Source organism: Erpetoichthys calabaricus (genome assembly GCF_900747795.2).
Source record: "Erpetoichthys calabaricus chromosome 1 unlocalized genomic scaffold, fErpCal1.3 SUPER_1_unloc_11, whole genome shotgun sequence".
In the NCBI taxonomy this organism is placed as follows: Eukaryota; Metazoa; Chordata; class Cladistia; order Polypteriformes; family Polypteridae; genus Erpetoichthys; species Erpetoichthys calabaricus.
In genome coordinates this window covers 560,983-585,888 of record NW_026261576.1, presented here as the reverse complement: position 1 = coordinate 585,888, position 24,906 = coordinate 560,983, and the positions used below count along the sequence as shown (strand labels likewise).

Genomic DNA, 24,906 nt, shown 5'->3' with positions numbered 1-24,906 from the left:
GAATTACAACACGATTATATCTTAGACACGCTGGACTGAGTGGCTCTTTATTCAGAGTGAATACGCTTGACACGAGTGTTTGTAGAAAACGCGTTTATCTAACACAGTGGGACATTCTGTATATTGAGGGACGTGCTGTGCACCAGGAGCAGAGAGGAGATTTGATCTGAGAAACTGAGATTTTTAGGACAGCAGCAATTTATTGTTAAACATATTTTAAGATGGAGGAGAAGTCAATGGAACCAACCTGAATGCTCATTGGAGTTTTCAAAAGGCTTTGGACTTTATGATGTTTTCTTTGTTGAAAGTTACAGCAGACTCCAGCACAGTAGGTGGCGCTAATGCACTCTATGATGTCCTACCAACTGGGGCTGGGTTCTGTTTGTTTGTTTTTTTTTTATTTGTTTAATTCAAATTAAAGTTTTAAAGCAACATGCAGATATGAAAATTACAAATTTATATTTATTTATTTGAAAACCAAATACAACTTTCAAACAGTCGAGCAAACACTATAGTTTGGGCAGCTGGCTGCACGTGCACAATCAAAACATATTGATGCAAAGAATATGACGATGTCAAACAAACTGAAGTAAAATTCAAAGTTTGCAAAAAACACCAACAGCTCAAAGTGGCAGCACATCCAGTTGATTTCAGCAGTTAAAGCAGAACAGCAGAATCGAACAAATGTGAGAAGATAAAGCCTGTCCTCCATGACAGCTCTGGGGTCTTCTTTTTACTGCTTCAACTCAGGGGCTCCGTACGAGTATGCAGACGAATACCTGTAAACATAAAGCACGTACCTAAACCCTTACCCTCCCACAAGCCTAATCTTAACCATAGTGTAACGGAGGTACGCGATGGGCATTTCGTAATTAATGTTGTCGGCATTATCAGACACACATCATACGATTTGCAGGCTGCAGTTAAACCCATCTCCTACCATCCCACACTACTTTAATAAATAAAAGCCCAGCCGTCTGCTTTTTATATCATCGCTCTACAAGAGCTGTAAGTGGAGTCAAACTGAAGCGCCGTACCCTTGGTAAGGTCGTAATCAGGCAGCCCCGAAGCGCACGTTTGTAATTTTTAATCCAACATTATCTCGTACGAACGTGACATATTCACGTACGTATGAGATAAGGGTTACCCCATCATCTTTTTCACTGTGCGGTTCATAGCTTCCTGTCGTGTGTAGCTATGGTCGCGTACGGCTGACATCATCCAGGGCGACTGTTACTGAAACCACGCTGCCGCCTCCATAGCAATGACGGTTTTCCTTTTTGCGTGTTCTGTGTAAGTAACGGCATCTCGAATCACATTCTCCAGAAAAACCGTAAGTATTCCGCGAGTTTCTTCGTATATAAGGGCAGAAATTCTTTTTACTCCACCTCGACGAGCTAAGCGGCGAATGGCAGGCTTTGTTATACCCTGGATATTGTCACAAAGAACTTTACGATGGCGTTTAGCACCACCTTTGCCAAGGTCCTTTCCTCCTTTTCCGCGACCGGACATTATCACTCACTATTCGTTAGCTTTCAAACACAAAATAAACACCAAAAGACTGCCGTAGACTACTTTTCGAACAAACCGAAGCAAAGTACTGTAATGTAGTGATGGGCCGCTCGATACTCAGGTTTCGACACTGTGTCGAGCTTTCGAAGCACTGGAGATCGAAGCGCCGCTTCGAGGCTTGCTTCAAATGCGCCCGTCACGTGATTTTGAGTCACGCTTGCGTAATGACGTCATTGATATCTGCGCAGTCAGCGAGAAGGGTCCGGCTGCAGGTCGCAGACTTGGCCTTCCACGCCCCCGGCCTTCCACGCCTCCTGTCTTCCACAGTCCGCCCCACAGTGCTGTACAGTTTTTCTAATTCGAAAAAGAAAAGGAGCTGAAAACGTTTTCCCACACGGAACAATGACACAACAGAACCAGGTATGGACTCACAGAATAAAACGCTCAGTATATTTAAAGAAACTTTAGATCCATTAAACAAAACTAATGAGATGTACGATTATATATAGTATAGCGAATCCAAGTGTTCTCTGTTTATCGTCATTACTGACATATCCTATTTTTAAGCATATCGTTTTAATTATTTTTTACCTTTTGTATTGTTTCTTTTTAATATTTGCCGTATTATTTCATCTATATTAACTTTTTCACTTATTTATGAGATGCTATGTAGAGAATCTGCAATGTTAGTGTACAATATGAAAGGTATTTATGTTTATCGTCGTCATTAACGTATGTTAAATATCTTATCTTAACTTAGTTAAGTTAGCTATTTATAAAAGCACGTTAGCGCTTTCTGCCAAATTAGTATTACATATTATTTTTGTCTTGATTTCCACAGTCACATTTCACCATAAAGGCAGAGAATATAAAAACAACTTTGATAATATTGATTAAATATCCAAATGAATCCAAGTGCCCTCTTTGTAAAAAGCACAGAGACTACAGCATCCTGCTACGTCACCTTCAGAGTCATGAAGGCCACATTGTCAAGTATGTAGGTAGTGTATGTACAGGGTATGCTAAGAGTGTGTGCTTGCAAACAATACTGACGTTTAGATTTCTGAACTGGAACTTTTTTTAAATACATGTTAAAAAGCTGAGCATTTTCCGTTGTTTGGCAGGTTTTACTATTTACAGATGTAACACAGGGTGTGTCCCAAGTGGCCAATTCCATTGTTGTTTTTGTTTAAAAGTCATTGTCAACAGTTTACTGTATGTCAGTATTTAATATTTTTCTTTGATTAAATTTTTTTACCCCTTGTATTAGGGCCTCCCTAGTGTGTGCTTGGTGTGTTGGTGTGTGCTTGGTGTGTGTGCGCCCTGTGGTGGACTGGTATTGCCTCCAGCAGACCCCCGTGACCCTGTAGTTAGGATATAGCGGGTTGGATAATGGATGGATGGATGGATTACGGCCTTCCAAGCCAAATGAATAGCCATGGCTGTGGAATTTCCATGTTGATGGTATGACCATTTCATATTGTAACTATCATTTTTTTTATGTCTGTATTTAATGTTGTGTCCAGGTTTCCAAAGGACTATTTTGTGGTGTCTCTGTATTTCATCTTCGAGGCCCCCTTCAGTTTTAATGAGTTGTGTCTCAACTTTAGTCCTCTCTTCTTTCATTGTAGTATTTGTAGAGGGAGGATTATATCTGGTTGCTGGTTCCGATTTTTGTCACCTTCTACAATTTGTGCTGGATATTTGTGTTATGTTTAACTTATTTTATTATATTTGTTTTTTTTTAATTTCAACATACTGTCCATAGTGGTTTTGAAGTTCCAGAAACGCCTACCTTTCAAAATCCAGATCATTTAAATGTATGTTTATAATGGTTTGCATAAATATTTTTGTAACATTAAACTCCTTTTAACAACGTGACTCTGCTCAGTCCTCTTTAGAATGACATGCTGGCTTTGAGGAAGTGCTGGTGTAGAATGTTACTTGAGAACTCCAGCACCAAGGGGTAAATGAAATTTAAATTTCCTTTAATAACTCTAATTTAGTTCTGGAGCAATATGGCAAATATACTTAGCCATATTGTAAATCAAAGACAAATAGTCACAATGCTTACCATTATAAACTTAGTGCTTCTTTTTGAAATCACTGAAGTAACTGCTCACATCGGACTGAGCGAGCAAACGCCTTTCTAAATGAAGGCCAAGAACCAAACAAAAAATTAGAAGGTACAGAAATAATGGACAGCCAGGACAGGGTCATTTTTTGTGCTTATTCTTTTGGTTCTTTTTTAACATTTCCTTAGGTAAATATTATTTTCTATGTTTTTAGGTTTAGACTTTATTGAGCCATTAATGAGAAAACAGAGTAAAGACTTGGCACTACATCTGAAATGAACAAATGTCTTGCTATTCTGTTCCATAGCACTGCATTCTGCAGATTTCAGATTTTTTCTTTCAGAAGAAACGTCCGCCTCCCTTCTCCAACATCCAGCACAGGGCACTGATGAGCAGGTACAGACACATCATTTTATAAACTTCCATAAGAAAGATAAATTCCATTTTGTTGATACTGGCTTACAATGCCTGTGGTATAGTGAATAAACTGTATAAAAAGACTTAATGCTTGTCTCAGATGCCGACTGTTAATCGCTAACCAGTAGGAGTCAAAGCCCAAAAGACTTAAAGCCTGTTTTATATCTTCTGACAAACTGTAGTACTAGTACAACTATTAAAGGCCTTAAAACATTTGAAATACATTGTGTGCTGTATTAATAATAGTGTATTTTAAGAAACATTGAAGACTTGTAGAATCTGTGATCAAAAGCAGCAATGTTAATAATGTATATTAAATTTGCTGTACATTATTTTTTTTACTTTCCTTACATTCCTTGTAAATGTGGAGTAAAAGGCTATGAGCTTTATGATGACCATTTAAAGAATTTCCTTTCTTTCTTTTTTAATATAATGTATTACAGCAGCATGGAATCCTTCAGCATTTCACCGAGGCACAGAAGTGGTGCGCTGAGAACATTTCTGTGTTCAGAGGGCGAATCTCACTCCCTGCATTACTGTCGATGGACAAAGACTCACTGAGGAGGCCCTTCAGAAATCTGATTTGCTATCTGAATTTCCAGAAGAAGAGGAGAGAGAATATGTCTTTAGACATATTTTTTTCACATATGGAAGACATGCATCTGTTTTTAGATAACGTGAGAGGAAACAGGAAAATGACTGAGTTTTGTGAGAAAATGTAACAAACATACATGTCCCTCATTGTTCAGTTACAACTTACAATTCTTGTTCTATATTTTATATATTCTTTAACTTTTTTGTAATAAATGTTTCAAACCAACTTCATCTTTACAGTCCATTGTCTTAGTGTTATGTATTAAAATAATGTTTTATAAAGCAGGGCAAGGCAATATTTATTTAAAAACCACATTTACAACAGCAGCCAGAACTGAACCAAAGTGCTGTACAAGAAAGGGTAAAAGAAGCAGTTCAAATACACCGTATGTACACATCACAAAACTGCAAGAATAACCAGACATTACATAAAAGATAAACTTAAAATACCCATATATACAGTACATATTTATAATCCTGAATGTACGTGAGCCAACATATACAAACAATGTCAACCTCTTGCAGGGTCAAATGGCAGCAAGAAGAAATAAGACTTTAATGATGACTTAAAAATGGCCTGTGATGGAGCAGACCTAATATAATAAGGAGAGCCATTCCAGAGAAAAGGAGCAGCCACCACAAACACCCAATTCCTCCTTTGCTTCAGCCTCGACCTCGGCACAACTAAGAGCATCGGGCTAGTAGACCACAGGGACCTTGTTGGCACATACAAGTGAAGAGGTTCCAAGAGGCAAGATGGGGCTGATCCACTCAAACATTTGAAAACAAGAAACAGAATTTTAAAATCAATTCTGAAATGGACCAGAAGCCAGTGAAGTGAGGTCAGTATTGGTGAAATATGGCCACATTTACGAGAGCCTTCAATAAGTGAACAGCAAAGTTGTGGAATAGTTGTAGGTGTCATAACAGGGCTTGACCAATACCTACATACAAAGAACTGCAATAGTCCAAATGAGATGCTGTAAAAGCTTGGATGGCCTTTTCAAGATCAAAGAAAGAAAGAAAAGCCTTTACCTTAAAGTCTCAGCTGGAAAAAGCTTCATTTAACTTCACAATTTATCTGTCTGTCGAGTTTGAATGAGCTGTCACAGATCACACCTGGGCTAACTGAAGCTTTATGATACGTATATGGAAAGAGGTCCAAGAGCAACATCAGAGACACTCAAACTTTCTTAACTCTTGGACACCATGATTACAGTTTTATTATCATTTAGTTTAAGAAGATGCACTGCCATCCAGGTTTTAATATCATTCAAGCACACATGGAGGGTCTGTATTTTCTCGCTTTGATTTTAGTGGCAAATATATTTAAGTGTCATCAGTATAGAGAAGCCATACTTGGTAACAATGGAGCCTAAAGGTAATATGCCTATCAAAAAGATAGCTGGTCCAAGAATGGAACCCCACAAGTAAGAGGAGCTACAGAGGATGAGAACTCACCCAAATGAATAGAAACATTCCTATTTCTTAGATAAGATTTAAACCATTTCAGGGCATTACCTTGGATGACTACATACTGTTCAAGGCAGGATATAAGAATCATAAGATCCACAGCATCAAAAGCTGAAGTAAGATCTAGCAGTACAAGAATGGCAGAATCTCCAGGATTATTAATTGGGAAGAGGTCACTGTTAACCTTTAACAAGGTTGTTTCAGTGCTGCAAGAACATCTGTATCTGGATTGGAATTTTTCCAGAATACTATTTTCATCTAGAAATGTTTGAGTTAGGACAAGTTTTTCAAAGACTTTAGATAAAAAAGGCAGTTTAGAAATTGGCCTGAAATTTGACACATTAGAGGGTCCTTATTTTGTTTTTTATAATACGTTTCTGCACCACAGCGTGTTTCAAGGCAGCAGGAACACAACCAGAAATCAAGCTAGCATTTATTAAGGTAACAATACTTGGTCTGACAGAATCAAAAAAACCCTTAACTAATCAAGAGGGGACACTGACCAGGGGACACTTTGTAGGATTCAGGCGTTACACCAAATCAGACAACAGAGACGATGACACACGCAGGCACAAAGTGGTCAAAGACAGCTGAACACACTATGGGAAGAATCCTGAGCAGGCAGTGACACCGATGACCTAATAACAGTAATCTTATTTACAAAAAAGTACATCTCCGTTTGGAGAGTAAGTTGGGGTATGCAACAAATGACAAATTCCTAATACAAGAAATGGTATATGGCGATTAAATGATTTAAAATCACTAAAAAATTGATTTGTAATTATTGTATCGACCCAAACAAAACATTTTTAAAGTTAAGTTTAAAATCTGTTAGTTCAGTTCCAAAATAAATAAAAACAACGGTTTATGGAAGTGCAACTTTCAATAATGCAAATGTTTGCATTTCTTTAGAAAAACAAACGATATAATATCTATTAAGCAATTTGAGAGATTCGCTTCACTTTTTTTGATAAGTACATATTTATAAGTTTGGGTCCCAGGGAGAACAATTATGCATTAAAATAAAAAATCAGGTAAACGTTTGAAAGTTTAATAACTCCACTTGAAATTTATCAACATTATACCAGCAGCGCAGAACAAAATTAAGAAAACACAATTCAAGACAGACAATGGAAATGAAAGTATGAACTGTATTAGTAAGCTGGATCATTTAAAAAATTGTTCAATATAAACAATTTTAAAAGTTTCTTTTGAACTCGAAAGTTTAGACCTTTATTTTCATGCCTGTTGATTGCTTTGTTGTGTTACTGATCATCATTTATTTTGTAACATAATAAATTAATGTCATTAACGGAATTTTCCTTTATTGAACGAGGTTCCAGAAATAATGTCAGACATGCCGTTTAGTACAAAAGTACCATAAAAATAATTTCAAATATTTTGAATGATAGAATTCACTATAATAGCAGTTAGAGCATTCATATTTAGTATTGGGTTTCCTTAATCTAAAAATATGTTATGCCCTCTTTCTTTTAACTATCGAATCCTGACTCATAAATTATAAAACTGTTTTTTAAGTAAACACGACAGTAATACCATAAAGAGAAACTCGGATTCTTACCTCGTGATTGCAGGAAGTCGTATTAATATCGTCTTTTAGGGTTACATGGTAAATCAACGTTACTAGTTTTTCAACGAAAGCGACGTGACAGAGGACGGACGCGAATGATGGGGGCGTGGCGTGGAAGGCAGGAGGCGCGGAAGGTATTTATGTTTATCGTCGTCATTAACGTTTGTTAAATATCTTATTTAAATTGATTGTTCTGTAGTTAAGTTAGCTATTTATAAAAGCACGATAGCACTTTGGGCCAAATGAGTATTACTGTACATATTATTTTTATCTTCATTTCCACAGTCACATTTCTCCATAAAGGCAGAGAATATAAAACCAGCTCTGATTACATTGATTAAATATCAAAACGAGTCCAAGTGTCCTCTTTGTAAAAAGCAAAAAGACCTCAGCATCCTGAGTCATGAAGGCCACATTGTCTAACAATAGTGACGTTTAGATTTCTGAACTTTTTTAAATACAGTTCAAAAAGCTGAGCTCATCCTGCATTTTCCGTTGTTTGGCAGGTTTTACTATTTACAGATGTAACACAGGGTGTGTCACCAGTCACCATTTCCATCGTTGTTTTTGTTTAAAAGTCATTACAACAACAACAACAACAACATTTATTTATATAGCACATTTTCATACAAAAAGTAGCTCAAAGTGCTTTACATAATGAAGAAAAGAAGAATAAAAGACAAATAAGAAATTAAAATAAGACAACCTTAGTTAACATAAAAAGGAGTAAGGTCCGATGGCCAGGGTGGACAGAAAAAACAAAAAAAAACTCCAGAAGGCTGGAGAAAAAAATAAAATCTGTAGGGGTTCCAGGCCACGAGACCGCCCAGTCCCCTTTGGGCATTCTACCTAACATAAATGAAATAGTCCTCTTTGTGGACATTATGAACAGTTTACTGTATGTCAGTATTTAATATTTGTCTTTGATTATTTTTTACCCCTTGTATTAGGGCCTTCCAAGTCAGATGAATAGCCATGACAGTGGAATTGTCATGTTGATGGTGTGACCATTTCATATTGTAACTATCTTTTATGTATGTCTGTATTTAATGTTGTGTCCAGGTTTCCAAAGGACCATTTAATGGAGTCTCTGTATTTCATCCTCAAGGCCCCCTTCAGTTTTAATGAGGTGTGTCTCAACTTTAGTCCTCTCTTCTTTCATTGTGGTATTTGTAGAGGAAGGATTATACCTGGATGCTGTTTCTCATTTTTGTCACCTTCTACAATTTGTGTTGGATATTTGTGTTATGTTTATTTTATTATATTTGTATTTTTTTATTTTATTTCAGTATACTGTCCCTAGTGGTTTTGACGTTCCAGAAACGCCTACCTTTCAAAATCCAGATATTTTAAATGAATGCTTATAATGGTTTGTATAAATGTTTTTGTAACATTAAACTCCTTTTAACACTGTGACTCTGCTCAGTCCTCTTTAGAATGACATGCTGGCTTTGAGGAAGTGCTGGTGTAGAATGTTACTTGAGAACTTCAGCCCTAAGGGGTAAATGACATTTAAATTTCCTGTAATAACTTTAATTTAGTTCTGCGGTAATGTGGCAAATATACTTAGCCATATTGTAAATCAAAGACAAATAGTCACAATGCTTACCATTATAAACTTAGTGCTTCTTTTTGAAATCACTGAAGTAACTGCTCACATCGGACTGAGTGAGCAAACGCCTTTCTAAATGAAGGCCAAGAACCATACAAAAAATTAGAAGGTACAGAAATAATGGACAGCCAGGACAGGGTCATTTATTGTGCTTATTCTTTTGGTTCTTTTTTAACATTTCCTTAGGTAAATATTATTTTCTCTGTTTTCAGGTTTAGACTTTATTGAGCCATTAATGAGAAGACAGAAGATAATTAAAGACTTGCACTACATCTGAAATGAAAAAAAAAAAGTCTTACTATTCTGTTCCATAGCACTGCATCAATGCAGGTTTGAGATCTTTACTTTCAGAAGAAACGTCCGCCTCCCTTCTCCAACATCCAGCACAGGGCACTGATGAGCAGGTACAGACACCTCATTTTATAAACTTCCATAAGAAAGATGAATTCCATTTTGTTGATGCTGGCTTACAATGCCTATGGTATAGTGAATAAAATGTATTAAAAGACTTAATGCTTGTCTCAGATGCTAACCAGTAGGAGTCAAAGCCCAAAAGACTAAAAGTGGTGGCGGAGTGGTGGCTCTGAGGCTAGGGATCTGCGCTGGTATCCGGAAGGTTGCCGGTTCGAATCCCCGTCAGTGCCAAAAGAAATCCTACTCTGCTGGGCCCTTGAGCAAGGCCCTTAACCTGTAATTGCTCCAGGGGGCGCTGTACAATGGCTGACCCTGCACTCTGACCCCAACGGGTCTGCGAAATAAAACTGGATGTAAATGTAAAAGCCTGTTTTACATCTTGTGACAAACTGGAGTACCAGTACAACTCTTAAAGGCCTTAAAACATTTGAAATGCATTGTGTGCTGTGTTAATAATTGTGTGTGGTAAGAAACATTGAAGACTTGTAGAATCTGTGATCAAAAGCAGTAATGTTAATATGTTAATAATGTACAGTATATTCCGAATTTGTTATACATTATTTTTTTTACTTATCTTACATTCCTTGTAAATGTGGAGGAAAAAGCTATAAGCTTTATAATAACCATTTAAAGAATTTTCTTTTTTTTAATAAAACATATTACAGCAACACAGAATCCTTCAGCATCTTACCGAGGCAGAGAAGTGGTGTGCTGAGAACATTTGTGTGTTCAGAGGGTGAATCTCACTCCCTGCATTACTGGCAATGGACAAAGACGACATTGAGGAGGCCCTTCAGAAATCTGATATGCTATCTGAATATCTAGAAGAAGAGGTGAGGGAATATGTCTTTAGACCCTTCATCATCCTTTTTTCACATATGATAGACATGCATCTGTTTCTAGATAACATGAGAGGAAAAAGGAAAATGACTGTGTTTATTGAGAAAATGTAACAAACATACGTGTCCCTCATTGTTCAGTTACAACCTACAATTCTTGTTCTTTATTTTATATATTCTTTAACTTTTTTGTAATAAATGTTGCAAATCAACTTCATCTTTGCAGCCCTTTGTCTCAGATGTGCACTTCTTAGTGTTATGTATTAAAATAATGTTTTATGAAGCAGGGCAAGACAATTTTTATTTTTAAAGCACATTCACAACAGCAGCCAGAACTGAACCAAAGTGCTGTACAAGAAACAGAAAAAGAAGCAGTTCAAATATACTGTATGTACACAGCACAAAACTGCAAGAATAACCAACAGTTACATAAAAGATAAACTCAAAATACACATACATACATATTTATAATCATGAATGTACCAGCAGCATTTTAAAAGAGAAAGAGGAATTGTGAAATTCTAATCTCCCCCACTCCAAAATTAGCCTTTTACCTTTAATACATTTTAATTACAGTTGTCCCCAAATAAATCATATCAATATTTAAAAGAATACAAATGTGAAATCTTCAACAACAAAAATATTAATAATTATAATAAGAATGACCTTTTAACAACTAAATTTCCATATTATATAAATCCAGCTTAAAAAAAAAAAAATAATACAGAGAAGAATTTCTCACAAAATGCAAGGAAGAACCATACATACTCCAGAACTGAAATTTATGTATTTATTATACAGCCATGCCACATATGTGAACTGTAGCCCTACGCTTAAAAATAAAGGTGTAAAAATGGTTATTCTGAGTGATTCTGTATAGGAAAACCATTTTTAGTTTACAAATCCACACAAAGGTTTCAGAAAGAACTTGCTTCTTAGATCCATAAATTATTTATTTAAAGAAATTCTGCAAAAAGCCAAAGATCTCATTTGGACAAATAAAAATCAATCTATCTATCTATCTATCTATCTATCTATCTATCTATCTATCTATCTATCTATCTATCTATCTATCTATCTATCTATCTATCTATCTATCTATCTATCTATCTATCTATCTATCTATCTATCTATCTATCTATCATGTAGTGCCTTTCCACTCTATATATCTGTTTCACAAGCTCTACTATTAATAATTATAAATAGATGAAGTTGATATGTGGAATCCCAACATCTTCCTGATTTTTAAAGGTCTCTCCCTTCATCCAGTAACCACAGGCTCAGATCAGGTTGTCTTGACCTCTCAATGTCCTGTTAGGTAGCCTAATGTTCTGTTTTGTCCTCACAGGGGCCTTTTTAAAGCTTACAGAGCCCACTTGATATGTAAAAGAATGAAACGGTTCTTGGTCGAGCAGTGGTCTATGAGGAACCACACAACCTGGTAATGTGCCATTATTATTAGTTTTAAGAGTGCCCAGTCCTATTAGTAAGTCTTTTATAAGATATTTCACTCTCCTTTGTACACAAGGTGTAATGCTGGGGAGGTCTGAAAATAAAATGTCCACCTTATGAGAAGGATTTATAAGTCTTGGTGGACTCGACTCTTTCAAGTGCCAGTTGATGTTCAGAAGCCATTAAGAAGGCTAACAGAATGTCAGGTTATATAGCGCCTTGATGTGTGGAGTACAAGTCACAGGAGGTTCTGCTCCAGCTTTATAACACACTGGTGAGGTCTCATCTGGAGTCCTGTGCACAACACGGTTATTTAATTACAAATTCAGTTGTGTCAGATTTTCAAACCAAGAAATTTAGCTGGGCCAGGCATTTTCAGTGGCCAGTAAACAACAGACACAAATGAATGTGCTGACAAACAAGTCATGTTTATTCATTGTTACCCTTTTAAATTTGGTCACATCTGGCACAGGCTCATCAAAAAGAGCATAAAAAACAATTAAAATGCTACAATTGAACAGAATCTGAAGTAGCAATACTGCTTTTTTTTTTTCAACTTTTGTAATTTAAAAATATAAACATTTTGCTCACATCTGACCCAGGTGTATCTCAAAGTTCATAAAATCAAAAATAGTGCACAATATTAGCAATAACATTTGTTTCCCTTTTAAAATAAAATAAATATTTTAGTCATATATGACCCAGGCACATCACAAAGTGTATTTATCAGATTAGACAAGCACTGTCACTGCTCTCAAAGCTCTTAGCTCACAAAGCCATGATAAGTGATAACAGCAACTAACACACGTGAATACAACGACTACTGCACTCTGAGGGGACACACAGGAGGTTTGTTTAAATCACCACCTGAGTGACTGGAATCCCCCTGTGCCCACCCGCCTACCGCTGCTGTTCATTGGTATCTGCGGTTCACTTCACGTGGCTGAGTCCCAAATTTTAGTTTGTAGCACTCAGTCACACCGCCGGCTCCTATTCATTCCTCTCTGTGTGTTCCTTTTATCGTTTCCTTCTCGAATCGCTGAACTTGAGTAGACGGTCATTCCACACATATGGCTCTTTGATTTCTGCCTTTGTTTCTCCTTTGTCACTCCGTGGTGTCCAGTACAAAGACAGTCATGGAGGTGGTGACCGGTTTATTAACATAAAGGTGGCAGTACGCATACATTGCTTTCGGATCAAGTCTGAAGGACTGTGAAGGAACACAGAGGCCGTGAGTCCTAGCGCTACATGTTTGTTTATTTGGTGAAAACACATAACGTTTTAGAAATTTAAATTGACAAATCGTTAGGTATAATTACAAAAACAATTCTTTACATTTAAATAGTGCTTTACTTACAACTCTCACTGCTTTGCAAACTCTACACAAGGAGGTCCCAGGACACGAACCCATGATCTCCTTAATGTGCATCAGTGAAGCTACCATTGTGCCACTTGCACTGGTGAACTGTACTACATAATATTGTGCCTGATAGTTTAAAATTACAAATATGAAATTTCTAAAAATCAAAGAATGTGAACCTTAAGTTGGACAGGTGGTCACAGTATCATAGACTGCTAACCCCACCTCTAGACACACAAACGCTGGGCTGAATGTTGCTGGGCTACACAGACTGTTGCATTCATGTTCTGTAGTATTGTAGGAATTTATGGAGGGATTTCTGAAGGCTTACAAAAGGTGTTTTACTCAGTTTGTCTCTGCGTTTCTGGTTGGACAATCAGAGGTTGCTTCTGGACTGCAAGTGGCCAGCAGACCGCCATCTTAATAGGCCGGGAGTGCAGTTTTGTTCTCCAGGCTACAAAAAGGACATGGCAGCTCTAGAAAAGGTCCAGAGAAGAGCAACTCGGCTGATTCAGAGCTACAGGGGATGAGTTATGAGGAAAGAAGTGCACCCCACGTCGCCCTCTCCCAGCCCTCCTCTCTGGACTCCAACGATGAGCCGTCCGCCGCCAGACGCTTTCTCACAGAGAAAACTGTCACGTTGTAACTTGTTTTAATTTGCAGTACTTGATAGTAGAAGAGATGAAGAAAACAGCTTTGCGTCTTTCTACTTTTTAACTGCGCCGAGCTGTGAACAATGTGAACACGAGACCACCTTCAGCGGCGAGGGGTCGTAAGAACAAAGTGGACGCTGGGAGGCGCGGAATGTTGGCCTTTTCCTCCTGGTCAACAGCTTCGCAGTTTCGGGCAGAGTCCTCTCTTCTCGCTGTTTGTCACACTTCAAGTGCCCCGTCGGATACTGGGACAGTGGAAATCTTTGCGAATGAATGTAATCGGCGCTATCGAAGCGGGACTCTCTTGCTAAATTGCGGTGCATGGCTACTTACTGTCCCTTAAGATGAATTCGGGTCACTAAAACCCCGCAACATTCAAGGTTGCTTTTGTGATGAATTCTTTTAAGAAGATGGAGGGTTACATCTAAAAAGATGTACCGACCTCTTCATGTTAAGTATTGGACTTGGCAATTCTTTGGACCTTCTGCCAGTTAAGCACGGAAAGGCAGCGTCCACATTTCTCAGAATAATGTTTATCTTAAATCACAGGCACATAGTGCAAGGTTGTCAAGCAGGTAGTTTGCCCGAAACCACTACAGTAGTACTCAATGTATCTTTACTTCTGAAATGTTAATGTTTGACTGTTTAATAATTTATACGCTTCTTATATCTTCTTCAAATTCTTTTATCAAAATGTTTTACTACTTAATAATTATTATTTATATAATTTCTATGTTATTGTAAATGCTCTTTATTTGTTCAAAAATAACATTGGTAATTAACAAACTTATTTTATAAATACTACATTTTAGTTTTTTTCCCTTGCACTCAGTGAGCGAAGCCACTGGTAATCAGCTAGTATCATTGCTGCATTGAAAAACAAAAAAGACACGAAGAACTTTACTAAATTTTACAAGAACTATTTACAGGAAATCTTACTGTTATTAAAAAAAACTCAGTTCCTGATCACAAAAACAAACGGACAAGTGGCAGCCCCAGACAAACGCAACTTCTCTGATGACATTATTGGTTTAATAGGCTCCTATAATGCAGCAGGACACTGAGCCACCCAGCCTCTCTCCTGCTACAGCGTATGCGCGCTCAGCTGGCACGTGACCCGAAATCGGAGACAGGCTGACGTCATTCAATGCGACGGCTCCTGAAGCCACACTGCCACCGTCTCAAGGCTGTTGTTAATTGAGGCAGAAGTGTGATCGAGTTCAGAAAGAATCTCATCGGCAAGAGGCAGACAGTAAGTACTTTGGAGATGCGCTTTATGGACGTGTGAGTTTTCATTCGCTCCATTAGAATCACCGCGCGCGGCGAGTTTGTGTTCGTTAGCCCCCCGCCGAACTTTGCTCGAGTGAATCCTCCTGTGGCCACCCGCGTGCCATTGCTGTTCATTCGTGGCAGCAGTTCACTTCAAGTGGCTGAGTCCCAAATTTCAATTCGTAGCACCCAGTCACACCGCTGGCGCCTGTTCATTCCCCTCCGAGTGTTCTTTTATCGTTTCCTTCCCGAATCGCCGGCATCGAGCAGACGGCCATTCCACACGTAAGACGCTTTGATTTCTGCCTTTGTTTCTCTTGTCACCCCGCGGCGCTCAGTTCTGACAGTTGCGGGGTTGGTGACCGGCCGGCCATTTAAAGAGCGGTGAGGAGTCCCTCGGGCAACTTTGTGTTACTGCCTTACAGTTGTGTCAGAAAGAATTTGAATCTCAGCCTGTTTTTTAAGTCTCTATGCAGTTTCCATGTCTGCTCTTTTATTCTTATTTTCTCCACTTCTCTAAAGATGCTCAGGTTTAGTGGCCTGGCAAATCTAACTTGTCTTGGTGTGGTTGTGGATTTGAATGTGAGTGTACCCTATGATGGTCTATAGCTGGCTCCTGCCCTGTACAGGTACTCTGGTTTTCGTCCTATACCCCAATAATTTCTGTTTGTTTTTGTTTTGCACTGGACCAGGGTGGTGAGGTGGGCTGTGTGGGTCACCTCTTTGTGCCGCTCTTAGGTGAACTGTCAGGACTGGCATCCATCTTCTGCACAAGACCAACTTTCATTTAATTAGAGAATTCATGAAGGTCAATAATGAGCCGCTTTTACTCTGGTCCCCACCCCCTTTTAGGGTTACCAATAGCAAACTGGCCCGTCAGAAGCACAAATGGAGCGTTAAGAAAGACTGAGGCACACAAGGCCTCCACCGTGCCAATCTCACAATACTGGGAGGTGCTGCTGTTTAATAGGAGTTTATTAATGTGTTAAGTACTAAAATATGTGTGATGTGTGCAGAGTGTACTTTAACAAGATGAAGCTGATAAACTTGAAACTTGTTTCAAAGTTGTTGATAATGACAGTTGTTTTGAAGAATATTTTTGTCCTGGAGCATGTCAGATTTGCCAACCACAGTTGCTGATCTCATCACCTAACCACATTAATTTAAATGACCATTCAGCAGAGTCGTGCTCAGCCCTGTTTCTAACAGCCAATAGCATGCTGCTGATGACGTCTGTGGTGTACAAAGGGTTAACAGCTGTAGCTCTTCAGCAGCAATCTTCACCTTTTATTTTATTTTTTCCCCTTTTGTTTTGCTATCTGAAACATGAAACAGAAAGAGGAGCATCTCTTATTTTTGTTAGGTTCAAAACCTGCAGTTTCTTATTCCTCTTCACTTAACTCTATGCCTTCTACTTCAGGGAAACATTCACTGGTTGTCTGCTCTCCTGCACACACAGTCTGCCCCTAAGACTAAAAACAAAATCAAACCTGTTTAAATTTATCTTAGTGAGTCGCAGGCTAGTTGAAGTCAGACATTGGGTGTCTCACATTAGGCGGCCATCTTTACAGGGACACACCGCCAACTGCCTCCATCTCACTAAGATTATGTAAATGAAGGCTGTGACTTGAATAATGGTTTTGAATTTTGTAAGCTTGTTGCAGTTTCACATTAGACAAGTTGACTAGCGATTGTAAGTTCCTCCTTCATATGCCCCTGTTTATTAACATAATCCTGAGGCCTAAATTGTACAAACCTTCCTTAACATTAACTATTTAACAAAATTCCAGGATCCTAACAGTATTGAATGTTCAATCAAAGTAGTGAATACTGTTGACACACAACTGTACAAGATGGCCTCCTTCTTCTTCTAACCAGATAAGAGCTGAGGGTGTGGTGACTCCTCGGCTGGGCGTCTCTTTCCATTGTAGATAAAGAAGAGGAGATAGTTAGCAGCAGCACTCCCTCTCATCCTGGGGTGTATTTCTCACCTGAACAAATCTCTGCAGGTGATCCCTAGTCACATGTGTGACGACAGGTCATTTTCTAATCCTGGATTTATACACAAGCACAAACAATAACAAGGTGTCTTTACTTTTGTAAGAAACATCTAAAGCAGTTAAATAAATGCTGCTTAACAGGAGTTCTGAAATAAAGGATAAATGTTGAACTGACAATTTCGATTTCACACTTGAAGCTTCAATGCTGGTAAAAAAGAAGGGGCAGATTTAGAAAATTAAAGCATAACTGTTTTCTTTTAGAAGCATCCTTCCATCCATTATCCAACCCGCTATATCCTAACTACAGGGTCACGGGGGTCTGCTGGAGCCAATCCCAGCCAACACAGGCTGCAAGGCAGGAAACAAACCCCGGGCAGGGCGCCAGCGCACCGCAGGGCACAGAAGCTTTTAGAAGCAATAGCTCCCTAATTGGAATAAGTTCTTTTAAGTTCATTTTAAGTAACTAGAAACTATATAGATATACTGTAAAAGGCGACATCCCATCCATAGTGATACGGTGGTACAAATCACTTGGAAATAACTTGGCTTTCTTTAATGACGATTTACGCGACATAACAGATGGAAGGAAGCCATGACAACATTTTGTGTATAATTTGTCATTTTCGTCACTGCGCTGAAAGGATTTTCTGGATAAAAGTGTCTGTTGTCCAAGCCTTTTTATACTCGTTCCTCCACATGAAGGCCATTCCTTGGTTTCCAAACAAGGAATGGAAAGGAAAGTTTCATCTCTAACATACAGGAATAATACAATGCCTTCGCAGTTGTCCCCTTCATTCTCCAAACTGCTAGACTAGTGGTTTCTAAATGCTGACAGCCCTGTGTGCTAACTTTGGCCTGCACATGTGAATGAATTTATAAAATTATTTCTTGTACAGAGCACAGTGACATTAAACTTACATTCGTGTTACAATGACAAGCTTGTGACATTTGATTTTTTGATTTAATTTGACTATTCTGTTAAATATTGCTCTTTAGTAATATTTTTTAACCAGCAAATGATGCAAATTTAAATCTTGTAATAGCAAGTGTTGCAATTCAAACAGAATGGGTCTGTGATTAACTAGACTTTAAAACCATGTTGTTAGAAAAACATCTTAGAGTTTTTATTTAAATGAAAGTATCCTGAATAATCTTGGAATTCAGTAATTCAACAGTATAATAATGTTTTGAATTTTAATTTTTAGTATGGATTTTAAGCAGTGTTTTTCAACTACTGTCCGAGAATGATTAGAAATGTGCACATGCTAAGATAAATCAGACACTTCATGATATATCATTCTTTATAAACTCTGTGCTGAAACTCCCACCAAGATTGTAAACCCTACCTTGTGCTATTGCACTGGGGGTCTCCATCTCTGCCCCACATTACATTTCAAGGCTTGCATTATATTTTGAGATTTATGAATACCAGTACTTCTTTAATGGGGGGGGGGGGGGTGTTGGGGGGGGTTAGGGAATGGATAGGATTTCTGTGTTTGCTGTCGTATCAAAGGGTATCCAGCATTGTAAAATTGTGTTATATTAGTATATCACATACAAAAGTTCTAATATCATAACATCCCTAATATCAACAGATGGTGCCGAGTCATAATGGTGTGTCGTAAAGGCATGACACACTCCCGGAGACTGTTTCATATCTGGTCACCTGGTATGAAGATTGATTACTTACTCTGCCCATGTGGTCTCGGTGAGTAACTTGACTTAGCTTCTTTCTTAACTGATGAGGACATAGAAAAATGGGACTTAAATGTGTTACATTTGTATTGCACTTCTGAATTAATTAAACCCTGTGTTCTTTTTCTGTGTATAGAAGATGCCAAAAATGTATCCAGCTGGCCAGAAGAGTTTGGAGAAAGAATGTCAACATGAAGAGGATGTCTCTGAAAAGAGGAACAAAAGAAAGGGTAGGACTAACATTCAGAGACCCCGCAAAATCATAAACCGTATCAAGGTGAGAGACTGTAATCCTCAATATATGGGCCCAGATGAAGACTTAAACAGATTGGGCTCCAGTTTGGGCAGACGCTGCTACTTGAAGGACAGTAATGCCCACAAGCCGTCAGAATCCTCAAAGACTAACACAGTGAGGCCCGAGAAGAAATTGTGTCCAAATCAAACTGGAGAAGGTATGTGCTAAAATAAAATAAGGCAGTTATGATTTACCTGAAGGGTGCTTTCTTGCATTTTCACTCTGCTTAGAAACAAAGGCTTTTTAAAAATGCGGGTTTCATTTTTAAAGTATAAGGAACAGAAACAATTAATCCTTTGGATTGAAATGAGGAGGCCTGGCTGAGTTGTTCTTGCAATTTTTTCAGTTCACAATTTCCTTGGTTTGGGTCGTATCTCTTTTTAATAATAATCACTAGCTGAATGTCTTTATTATGAAGAAAACCTTTTAATAGATTTTAGACAAATTAAAGAAAAGTCAAATCTGTTTGTTTCTAGCTTTCTTTAAAGAAACCCTTTCAAACAATAATGTATTGCCTTTTTACTTTCTCCATATGTAGTATTGTGGAGTAGACATGTCACCCATTTGACTGTTCAATAAATTTGCACAATTTAGACCCCTCTGAATGAAAGTGTTTCACGTCTGCCTGTGTGCAAGAATCTCTGTGCATCAGTGGAGTGCAAACCTGTGAATGGATAAACCAGTCCTGTTCACATTTATCATTATATATTCTGAAATTGCAAAGACTTTGTGAATGTGAAGAAAACTGGTCCACTGAACTTTACTGAGTTTTTTTCTTTTCTTGAAGTGACACAAACATAATTATTAAATAAAGCAGGATTTCATCTAAAATGTGTGAAACATTCTATGAAATGACTTTTAAAGGATTTTGAAGTTTTTAGCCATTTCATGTTTTCTGTCAATTCAGTTGCCCCATATGAACAGGGGCTGATCTTTGTGATGTGGTGACTTTTTTATTTTTGAAGTTTTTGAAAATACAAATTGGTACAGTACTTCAAATCTTTTTGAAATTCTCGTCCATTTTAGAGCAATAGAAAAAAATTATTCAGTTCAGGTAATTTTTACTTTGTAGTCCTGCTCACTGAGTGGTGGCTCTAATAAATTCACAGGTATGATCTAATGAAACATTTTACAAATGATTAATCACATAATGAGTTAAAACAGACAGGAAAACAAAGCCATTTCAAACTGATTAACATAAATGGAACAGAACAGTATCTGTCAATGAAAATCAAATATGAAGACAAACATGGAGTGAAGGAAAATGTCAGAATTAAAAGCATGATCTTCTCAAAATAAATACTATTCTGGTGCTTTATCAGTTTTAAAAGGGTCACTATGTAGACTGATGTCTTGGGTCTCTAGCCGTACCTTTTGCCCAACTTTAACGATAGGAGTAGCCTTATATTTGCAATCAGGACATCATTTGGCCAAGAGGTTTTCAAAAAGTTTTTGAGCCAAATTCAGCTTTTCACAAAACTGTTAAATATGTAATTATTTAAAAACAGATGGAAAAGTGGAGAGGAAGGTGACTCAAGGAATCTAGAATGACAACCATACAGGCACTCAAATGGTGACATTGTAGGAGCAGAGTGAACTGGTACATTCCTATCAGAGTCAGCAATGGGTAGAAAATCAACGCAGTCATCTTGATTAGGACCAATCAAACAGCACAAGTGTTTCTGTAGGCCTCTGTTAATTCTTTACATTTGCCCATTAGCTTCTGGCTGATAACCAAACATTTTATGTTTTATAGAACAACCAAATCTCTGACAGAATAGTTTCTAGAAGCGAGAAGTAAATGGAAGACCACGGTTTGATACATCTTGATACAGAAAACCATAGATACTATCAGTCTTTTCTACAGGGTGGTCCAGATCTAATTATGCAGATCCAGATCATCTGGATGACTTTGATTTATGGAGGGACGATTCCAGTTCAGCACAAAGACGATTCTTCATGTCGTCAGTTTGCACACTTCTCGATGGTCCAGTATTTTTCGGGTGATTTTCTATGTAATACACTTAAGTTATAGTGTAATGAAAATTGCATAATTAGATCTGGACCACCCTATAGAAAGACACCTGCCAGGTGTTTAGTAGAAGGGAATAAGATGCACACATTTCAAAACTCAAGGCATATCAGTAATAAAGTCCATGGTTTACTGCTCCCAAGAACGGAATGGTACCGGAGCAGTCCAACATGTAGCTTGTATAATCCCAAATATCTTCATGCATACTTTTCCAACAAAAATTTGGCTGAAGTATCTTTAAATTCTGTGGTCAGATGACACAGTTCCAATATTTGCTTTTATTTTGGGCAGACTCAACCTCTGTCATTATATTATCAATTAATGGTAAGAATATACAGGTAAAATTCCGTTACAACGAACTCCTAGGGACCTAAAAATATTTCGTTGTAATGAGATTCTGTATTTGTTACTATACTGCTTTCTTTAACTTGCGTCCAGGCATTTGCAATCATTTCCATAGCTTCTTTTGCGTTAATTTTTAATCTCCTCCTGCCTACAAATTATGCTGACGATAATTTTTCTCAGCATTTCCTTGTGATAAAACACTTTCAGGGTGAAAATGATGCCCAAATCCAATGGCTGAAGCACTGCTGTGCAGTTAGGTGGGAGGAATTCAACGCGAACATTATCTAAATTTGGAAGCATGTTGTGGACAACACAATTATCAATCAGGAGCCGAATCATCCTTCTTCGTATTGTGATGTTTCTGAACTCTTGAGACCCTCCCCACCCAACTGGAACGACACGCTGAGGTGCGTCCCGAAGTGCGATTGCAGCATCTGTTGAAGATTGTTTGTCCATTGCCGGGGCAGGGTAACAACAGGCTCATAGCGCTGCAGTGAAGCGACACAGAAGCAAATCCGAAAAGATCAGAGTCGCACTATAAGTCCCTGTCTTGCACCCCAAAACACGAGGCTGAGTCTCAGTACTTTAGCAAAACCAGCTTTATTCAGCTTGAAACAGGAATGGCACACTTATTTATTGTAGCGTGATCTGCCACTCTGCTATACTCAGACACAGCAGTGATGTGGCTGACGTGTGCTTTGTGCTGATGTGTGCTTTGCAAACGCTAGAAGCTGTTGAGAGTTTTTGGTCTGTTCTGTGGTGTGAGATTTAAATAAAAAAATACATTTTGCTCTTAAAACTTGGGTTTTGGTTGCCGCTAAGGAACCGTGTGGTAATTTTTAAAGCTTTTTTCCCTTTAGAAGTGTTTTTTTTTGCTTGTTTTTTTGCCCACACAAGAGCAAAAGTAGCTGGGTGTTTGGAGGTGCGCTTGGAAAAGTTACTTGTACCTGTTTTTGTTTTTGTTCTTGTTATCTGTATTGAAATTAGCATCGAGGAGGTAGGGTAGAAAGCAGCAGTAACTGATATCGACATTTGTAAGCAAATAACCACGTCGTCATAACAGCGTTTCCTTAGTTTAAAGGAAAAGGAAAAGAAAAAAAGGCTGCTGCTGACTTCAAAGCAGTAAAAGGCTCAGCAGTGCGCAGGTAAGCGGCCAGCGTTAAGACACCGAGCAGGCACAAGCGGCTGTAGGAGCAAACAAGGTAGTAAAGTTTTATTTATTTTGTTTATTTTAGATTAAACAGTCCTTAGCGGTCCAGAGGTAGAACAGTAAGTGGTCGACAGCGTAAGGGTTCATTAATACGGGTTAATACAAACAGTGCGAGTGGAGAGCTTATAAGAAAGAGGAGCGCAAAGGTAGGAGAAGAGACAGAGAAAAGTAAAGTTAACCTCGTAGAAAGACAAATAGCAGGCAGCTGAGAGGGAGAACAGTACAGGAGCTTAAGGGGAAAAGGTGTAAAATATCTGTAGTAGATCGTAGTTATACCATTTAAGTTAAAGAGCAGCTGAAAGAAGGAGAAATTTAATTTAAAAAAAAAAACTTAAGGCAGTTTACTAATCCCAAATCAAATTTTAATAATGAGGCCCGTGCAATGCAAGTCCTGTTGGATGTTGGACTTTTTAGATGATGGTTTGGAAGAGCCAGTTGTCTATGAGGGCTACATCTGCAAGAGATGTCAGCTGATCCAGCACGTCGAGTTCAGGGTCGCTGAAATGGAGGAGGAGTTGGCTGAACTGCGTTGTAATAGAGAATTGGTGGACTTGGCCCAGGTGTCCTTTAGAGAGATAGTGTGCACCCCCAAGGTGGTGCGGGAGGAGATTCCAGACCAGACAGGTAGAAACAGGTGGGTCACGGTCACAAGGCATAAGGCAAAGGGTGCACACTGTCTGGGGGCATCAACCCCAGAATTAGAAGTGGCAAACCGTTATCATGTCCTTGCGGAGCTGGATGGTGTCTCTGATAATTCTGAGGTGGTAGGCAGGGATGAGGAGTCCCAATGGGCCACCTCAAAACCAATTCCCAAAAAGAGAGAGGTAGTGATAGTTGGGGACTCAATCATTAGGGGGATTGAAGCGCAGGTGTGCTCCAGAGAGAGAGAGTCTTGCATGGTGTGTTGCCTTCTGGGAGCACAGGTGGGAGACCTCCCTGGAAGGGTGGATAGGCTCTTGGCCAGAGCGGGGGTGGGTCCAGTTGTCATTGTCCATGTTGGAACAAATGACATACATAAGGGTAGTCTGTCAGTTTGGCGATCCAAATTCAAAGAGTTAGGTGCTAAGCTGAGGAGCAGAACTGACAAGGTAGTCTTCTCCTAAGTTCTGCCTGTGCCACGCGCCAGTCCAGGTAAGATTGAGGAGATTAGAAGGCTTAACGTGTGGCTCAAATCTTGGTGCAGGGTAGAAGGGTATAGGTTTATGGGGCATTGGGACTCCTTTTGGAACAGATGGGACCTGTTCCGCCGTGAAGGGTTACATCTGAACTGGAGGGGCACCAATGTATTGGGGAGGCGTATGTGTAGGCTAGTCGAGGATTGGGGGGGGGGGGGCGGGGAGTTTAGGACAGGCCAGGTTTACATGGAAGAACAAACAATGGTGTAGAAACAAGAATGCATAGTAATGTAAATTCTAAACAAACATTTAAATGTAGAAGGAGTAATACATTAAAAATAGCTTGCCTTAATGCTAGAAGTATCAAAAATAAGGTAAGTGAGTTGGAGTTATATGTAGCAGAGCATAATTATGATATTATAGCAATAACGGAAACCTGGCTAAATAACAAAGATGGGGATGAGTGTAACATAGAGGGATACACATTTTTTAGGAAGACTAAACAGAACAGAAAAGGAGGTGGGGTTGCTGTTTATGCCAAGCAGGATTTAAATGTAAGTCTTCTTCAGTTGGATGATGAGCCCCATCGTAGTGAGGACATGTGGCTTCGCCTGGAAAATATTAGGGAAAGGGGTCTTATTATAGGAGTGTGTTATAGACCACCCAATTCAGACAGTAATTTCAACACGCATCTTTTTAGTAATATCAAAAAGGCAAGTTTACAGGGAGATATTATAGTCATGGGGGACTTTAATTATCTAAATATTAACTGGGATAACCTTACAGATGGAGGAGCACAAGAGCAGGAGTTTTTAGAAGTAATCAATGACTGTTTTTTAACACAGCATTTTAAAGCACCAACACGGGGTGAAGCCTGTCTGGATTTAGTATTTTGTAATAATCAGGATAGAATTGAGAGTGTAGAGGTGATTGGACCACTAGGGTCAAGTGAC

The 24,906-nt window shown here is 38.6% G+C and overlaps 1 protein-coding gene across 2 annotated transcripts in view; it reads left to right on the top strand.

Annotated features, from left to right (window-relative positions):
- Nucleotides 1-15,147: 15,147 nt before the first annotated feature.
- Nucleotides 15,148-24,906, top strand: part of LOC114644099 (zinc finger protein 664-like) — a 428,098-nt gene continuing 418,339 nt past the window's right edge. The window contains exons 1-3 of one of the 2 annotated variants that reach the window (XM_051921628.1): nt 15,148-15,244; nt 18,857-18,969; nt 19,093-19,408. In XM_051921628.1, coding sequence (XP_051777588.1) covers nt 19,096-19,408 — 313 coding nt within the window. In that variant the 5' untranslated portion in view covers nt 15,148-15,244; nt 18,857-18,969; nt 19,093-19,095. The remainder of the gene's footprint in view (nt 15,245-18,856; nt 18,970-19,092; nt 19,409-24,906) is intronic. The other variant, XR_007933943.1, reaches the window with a different exon arrangement.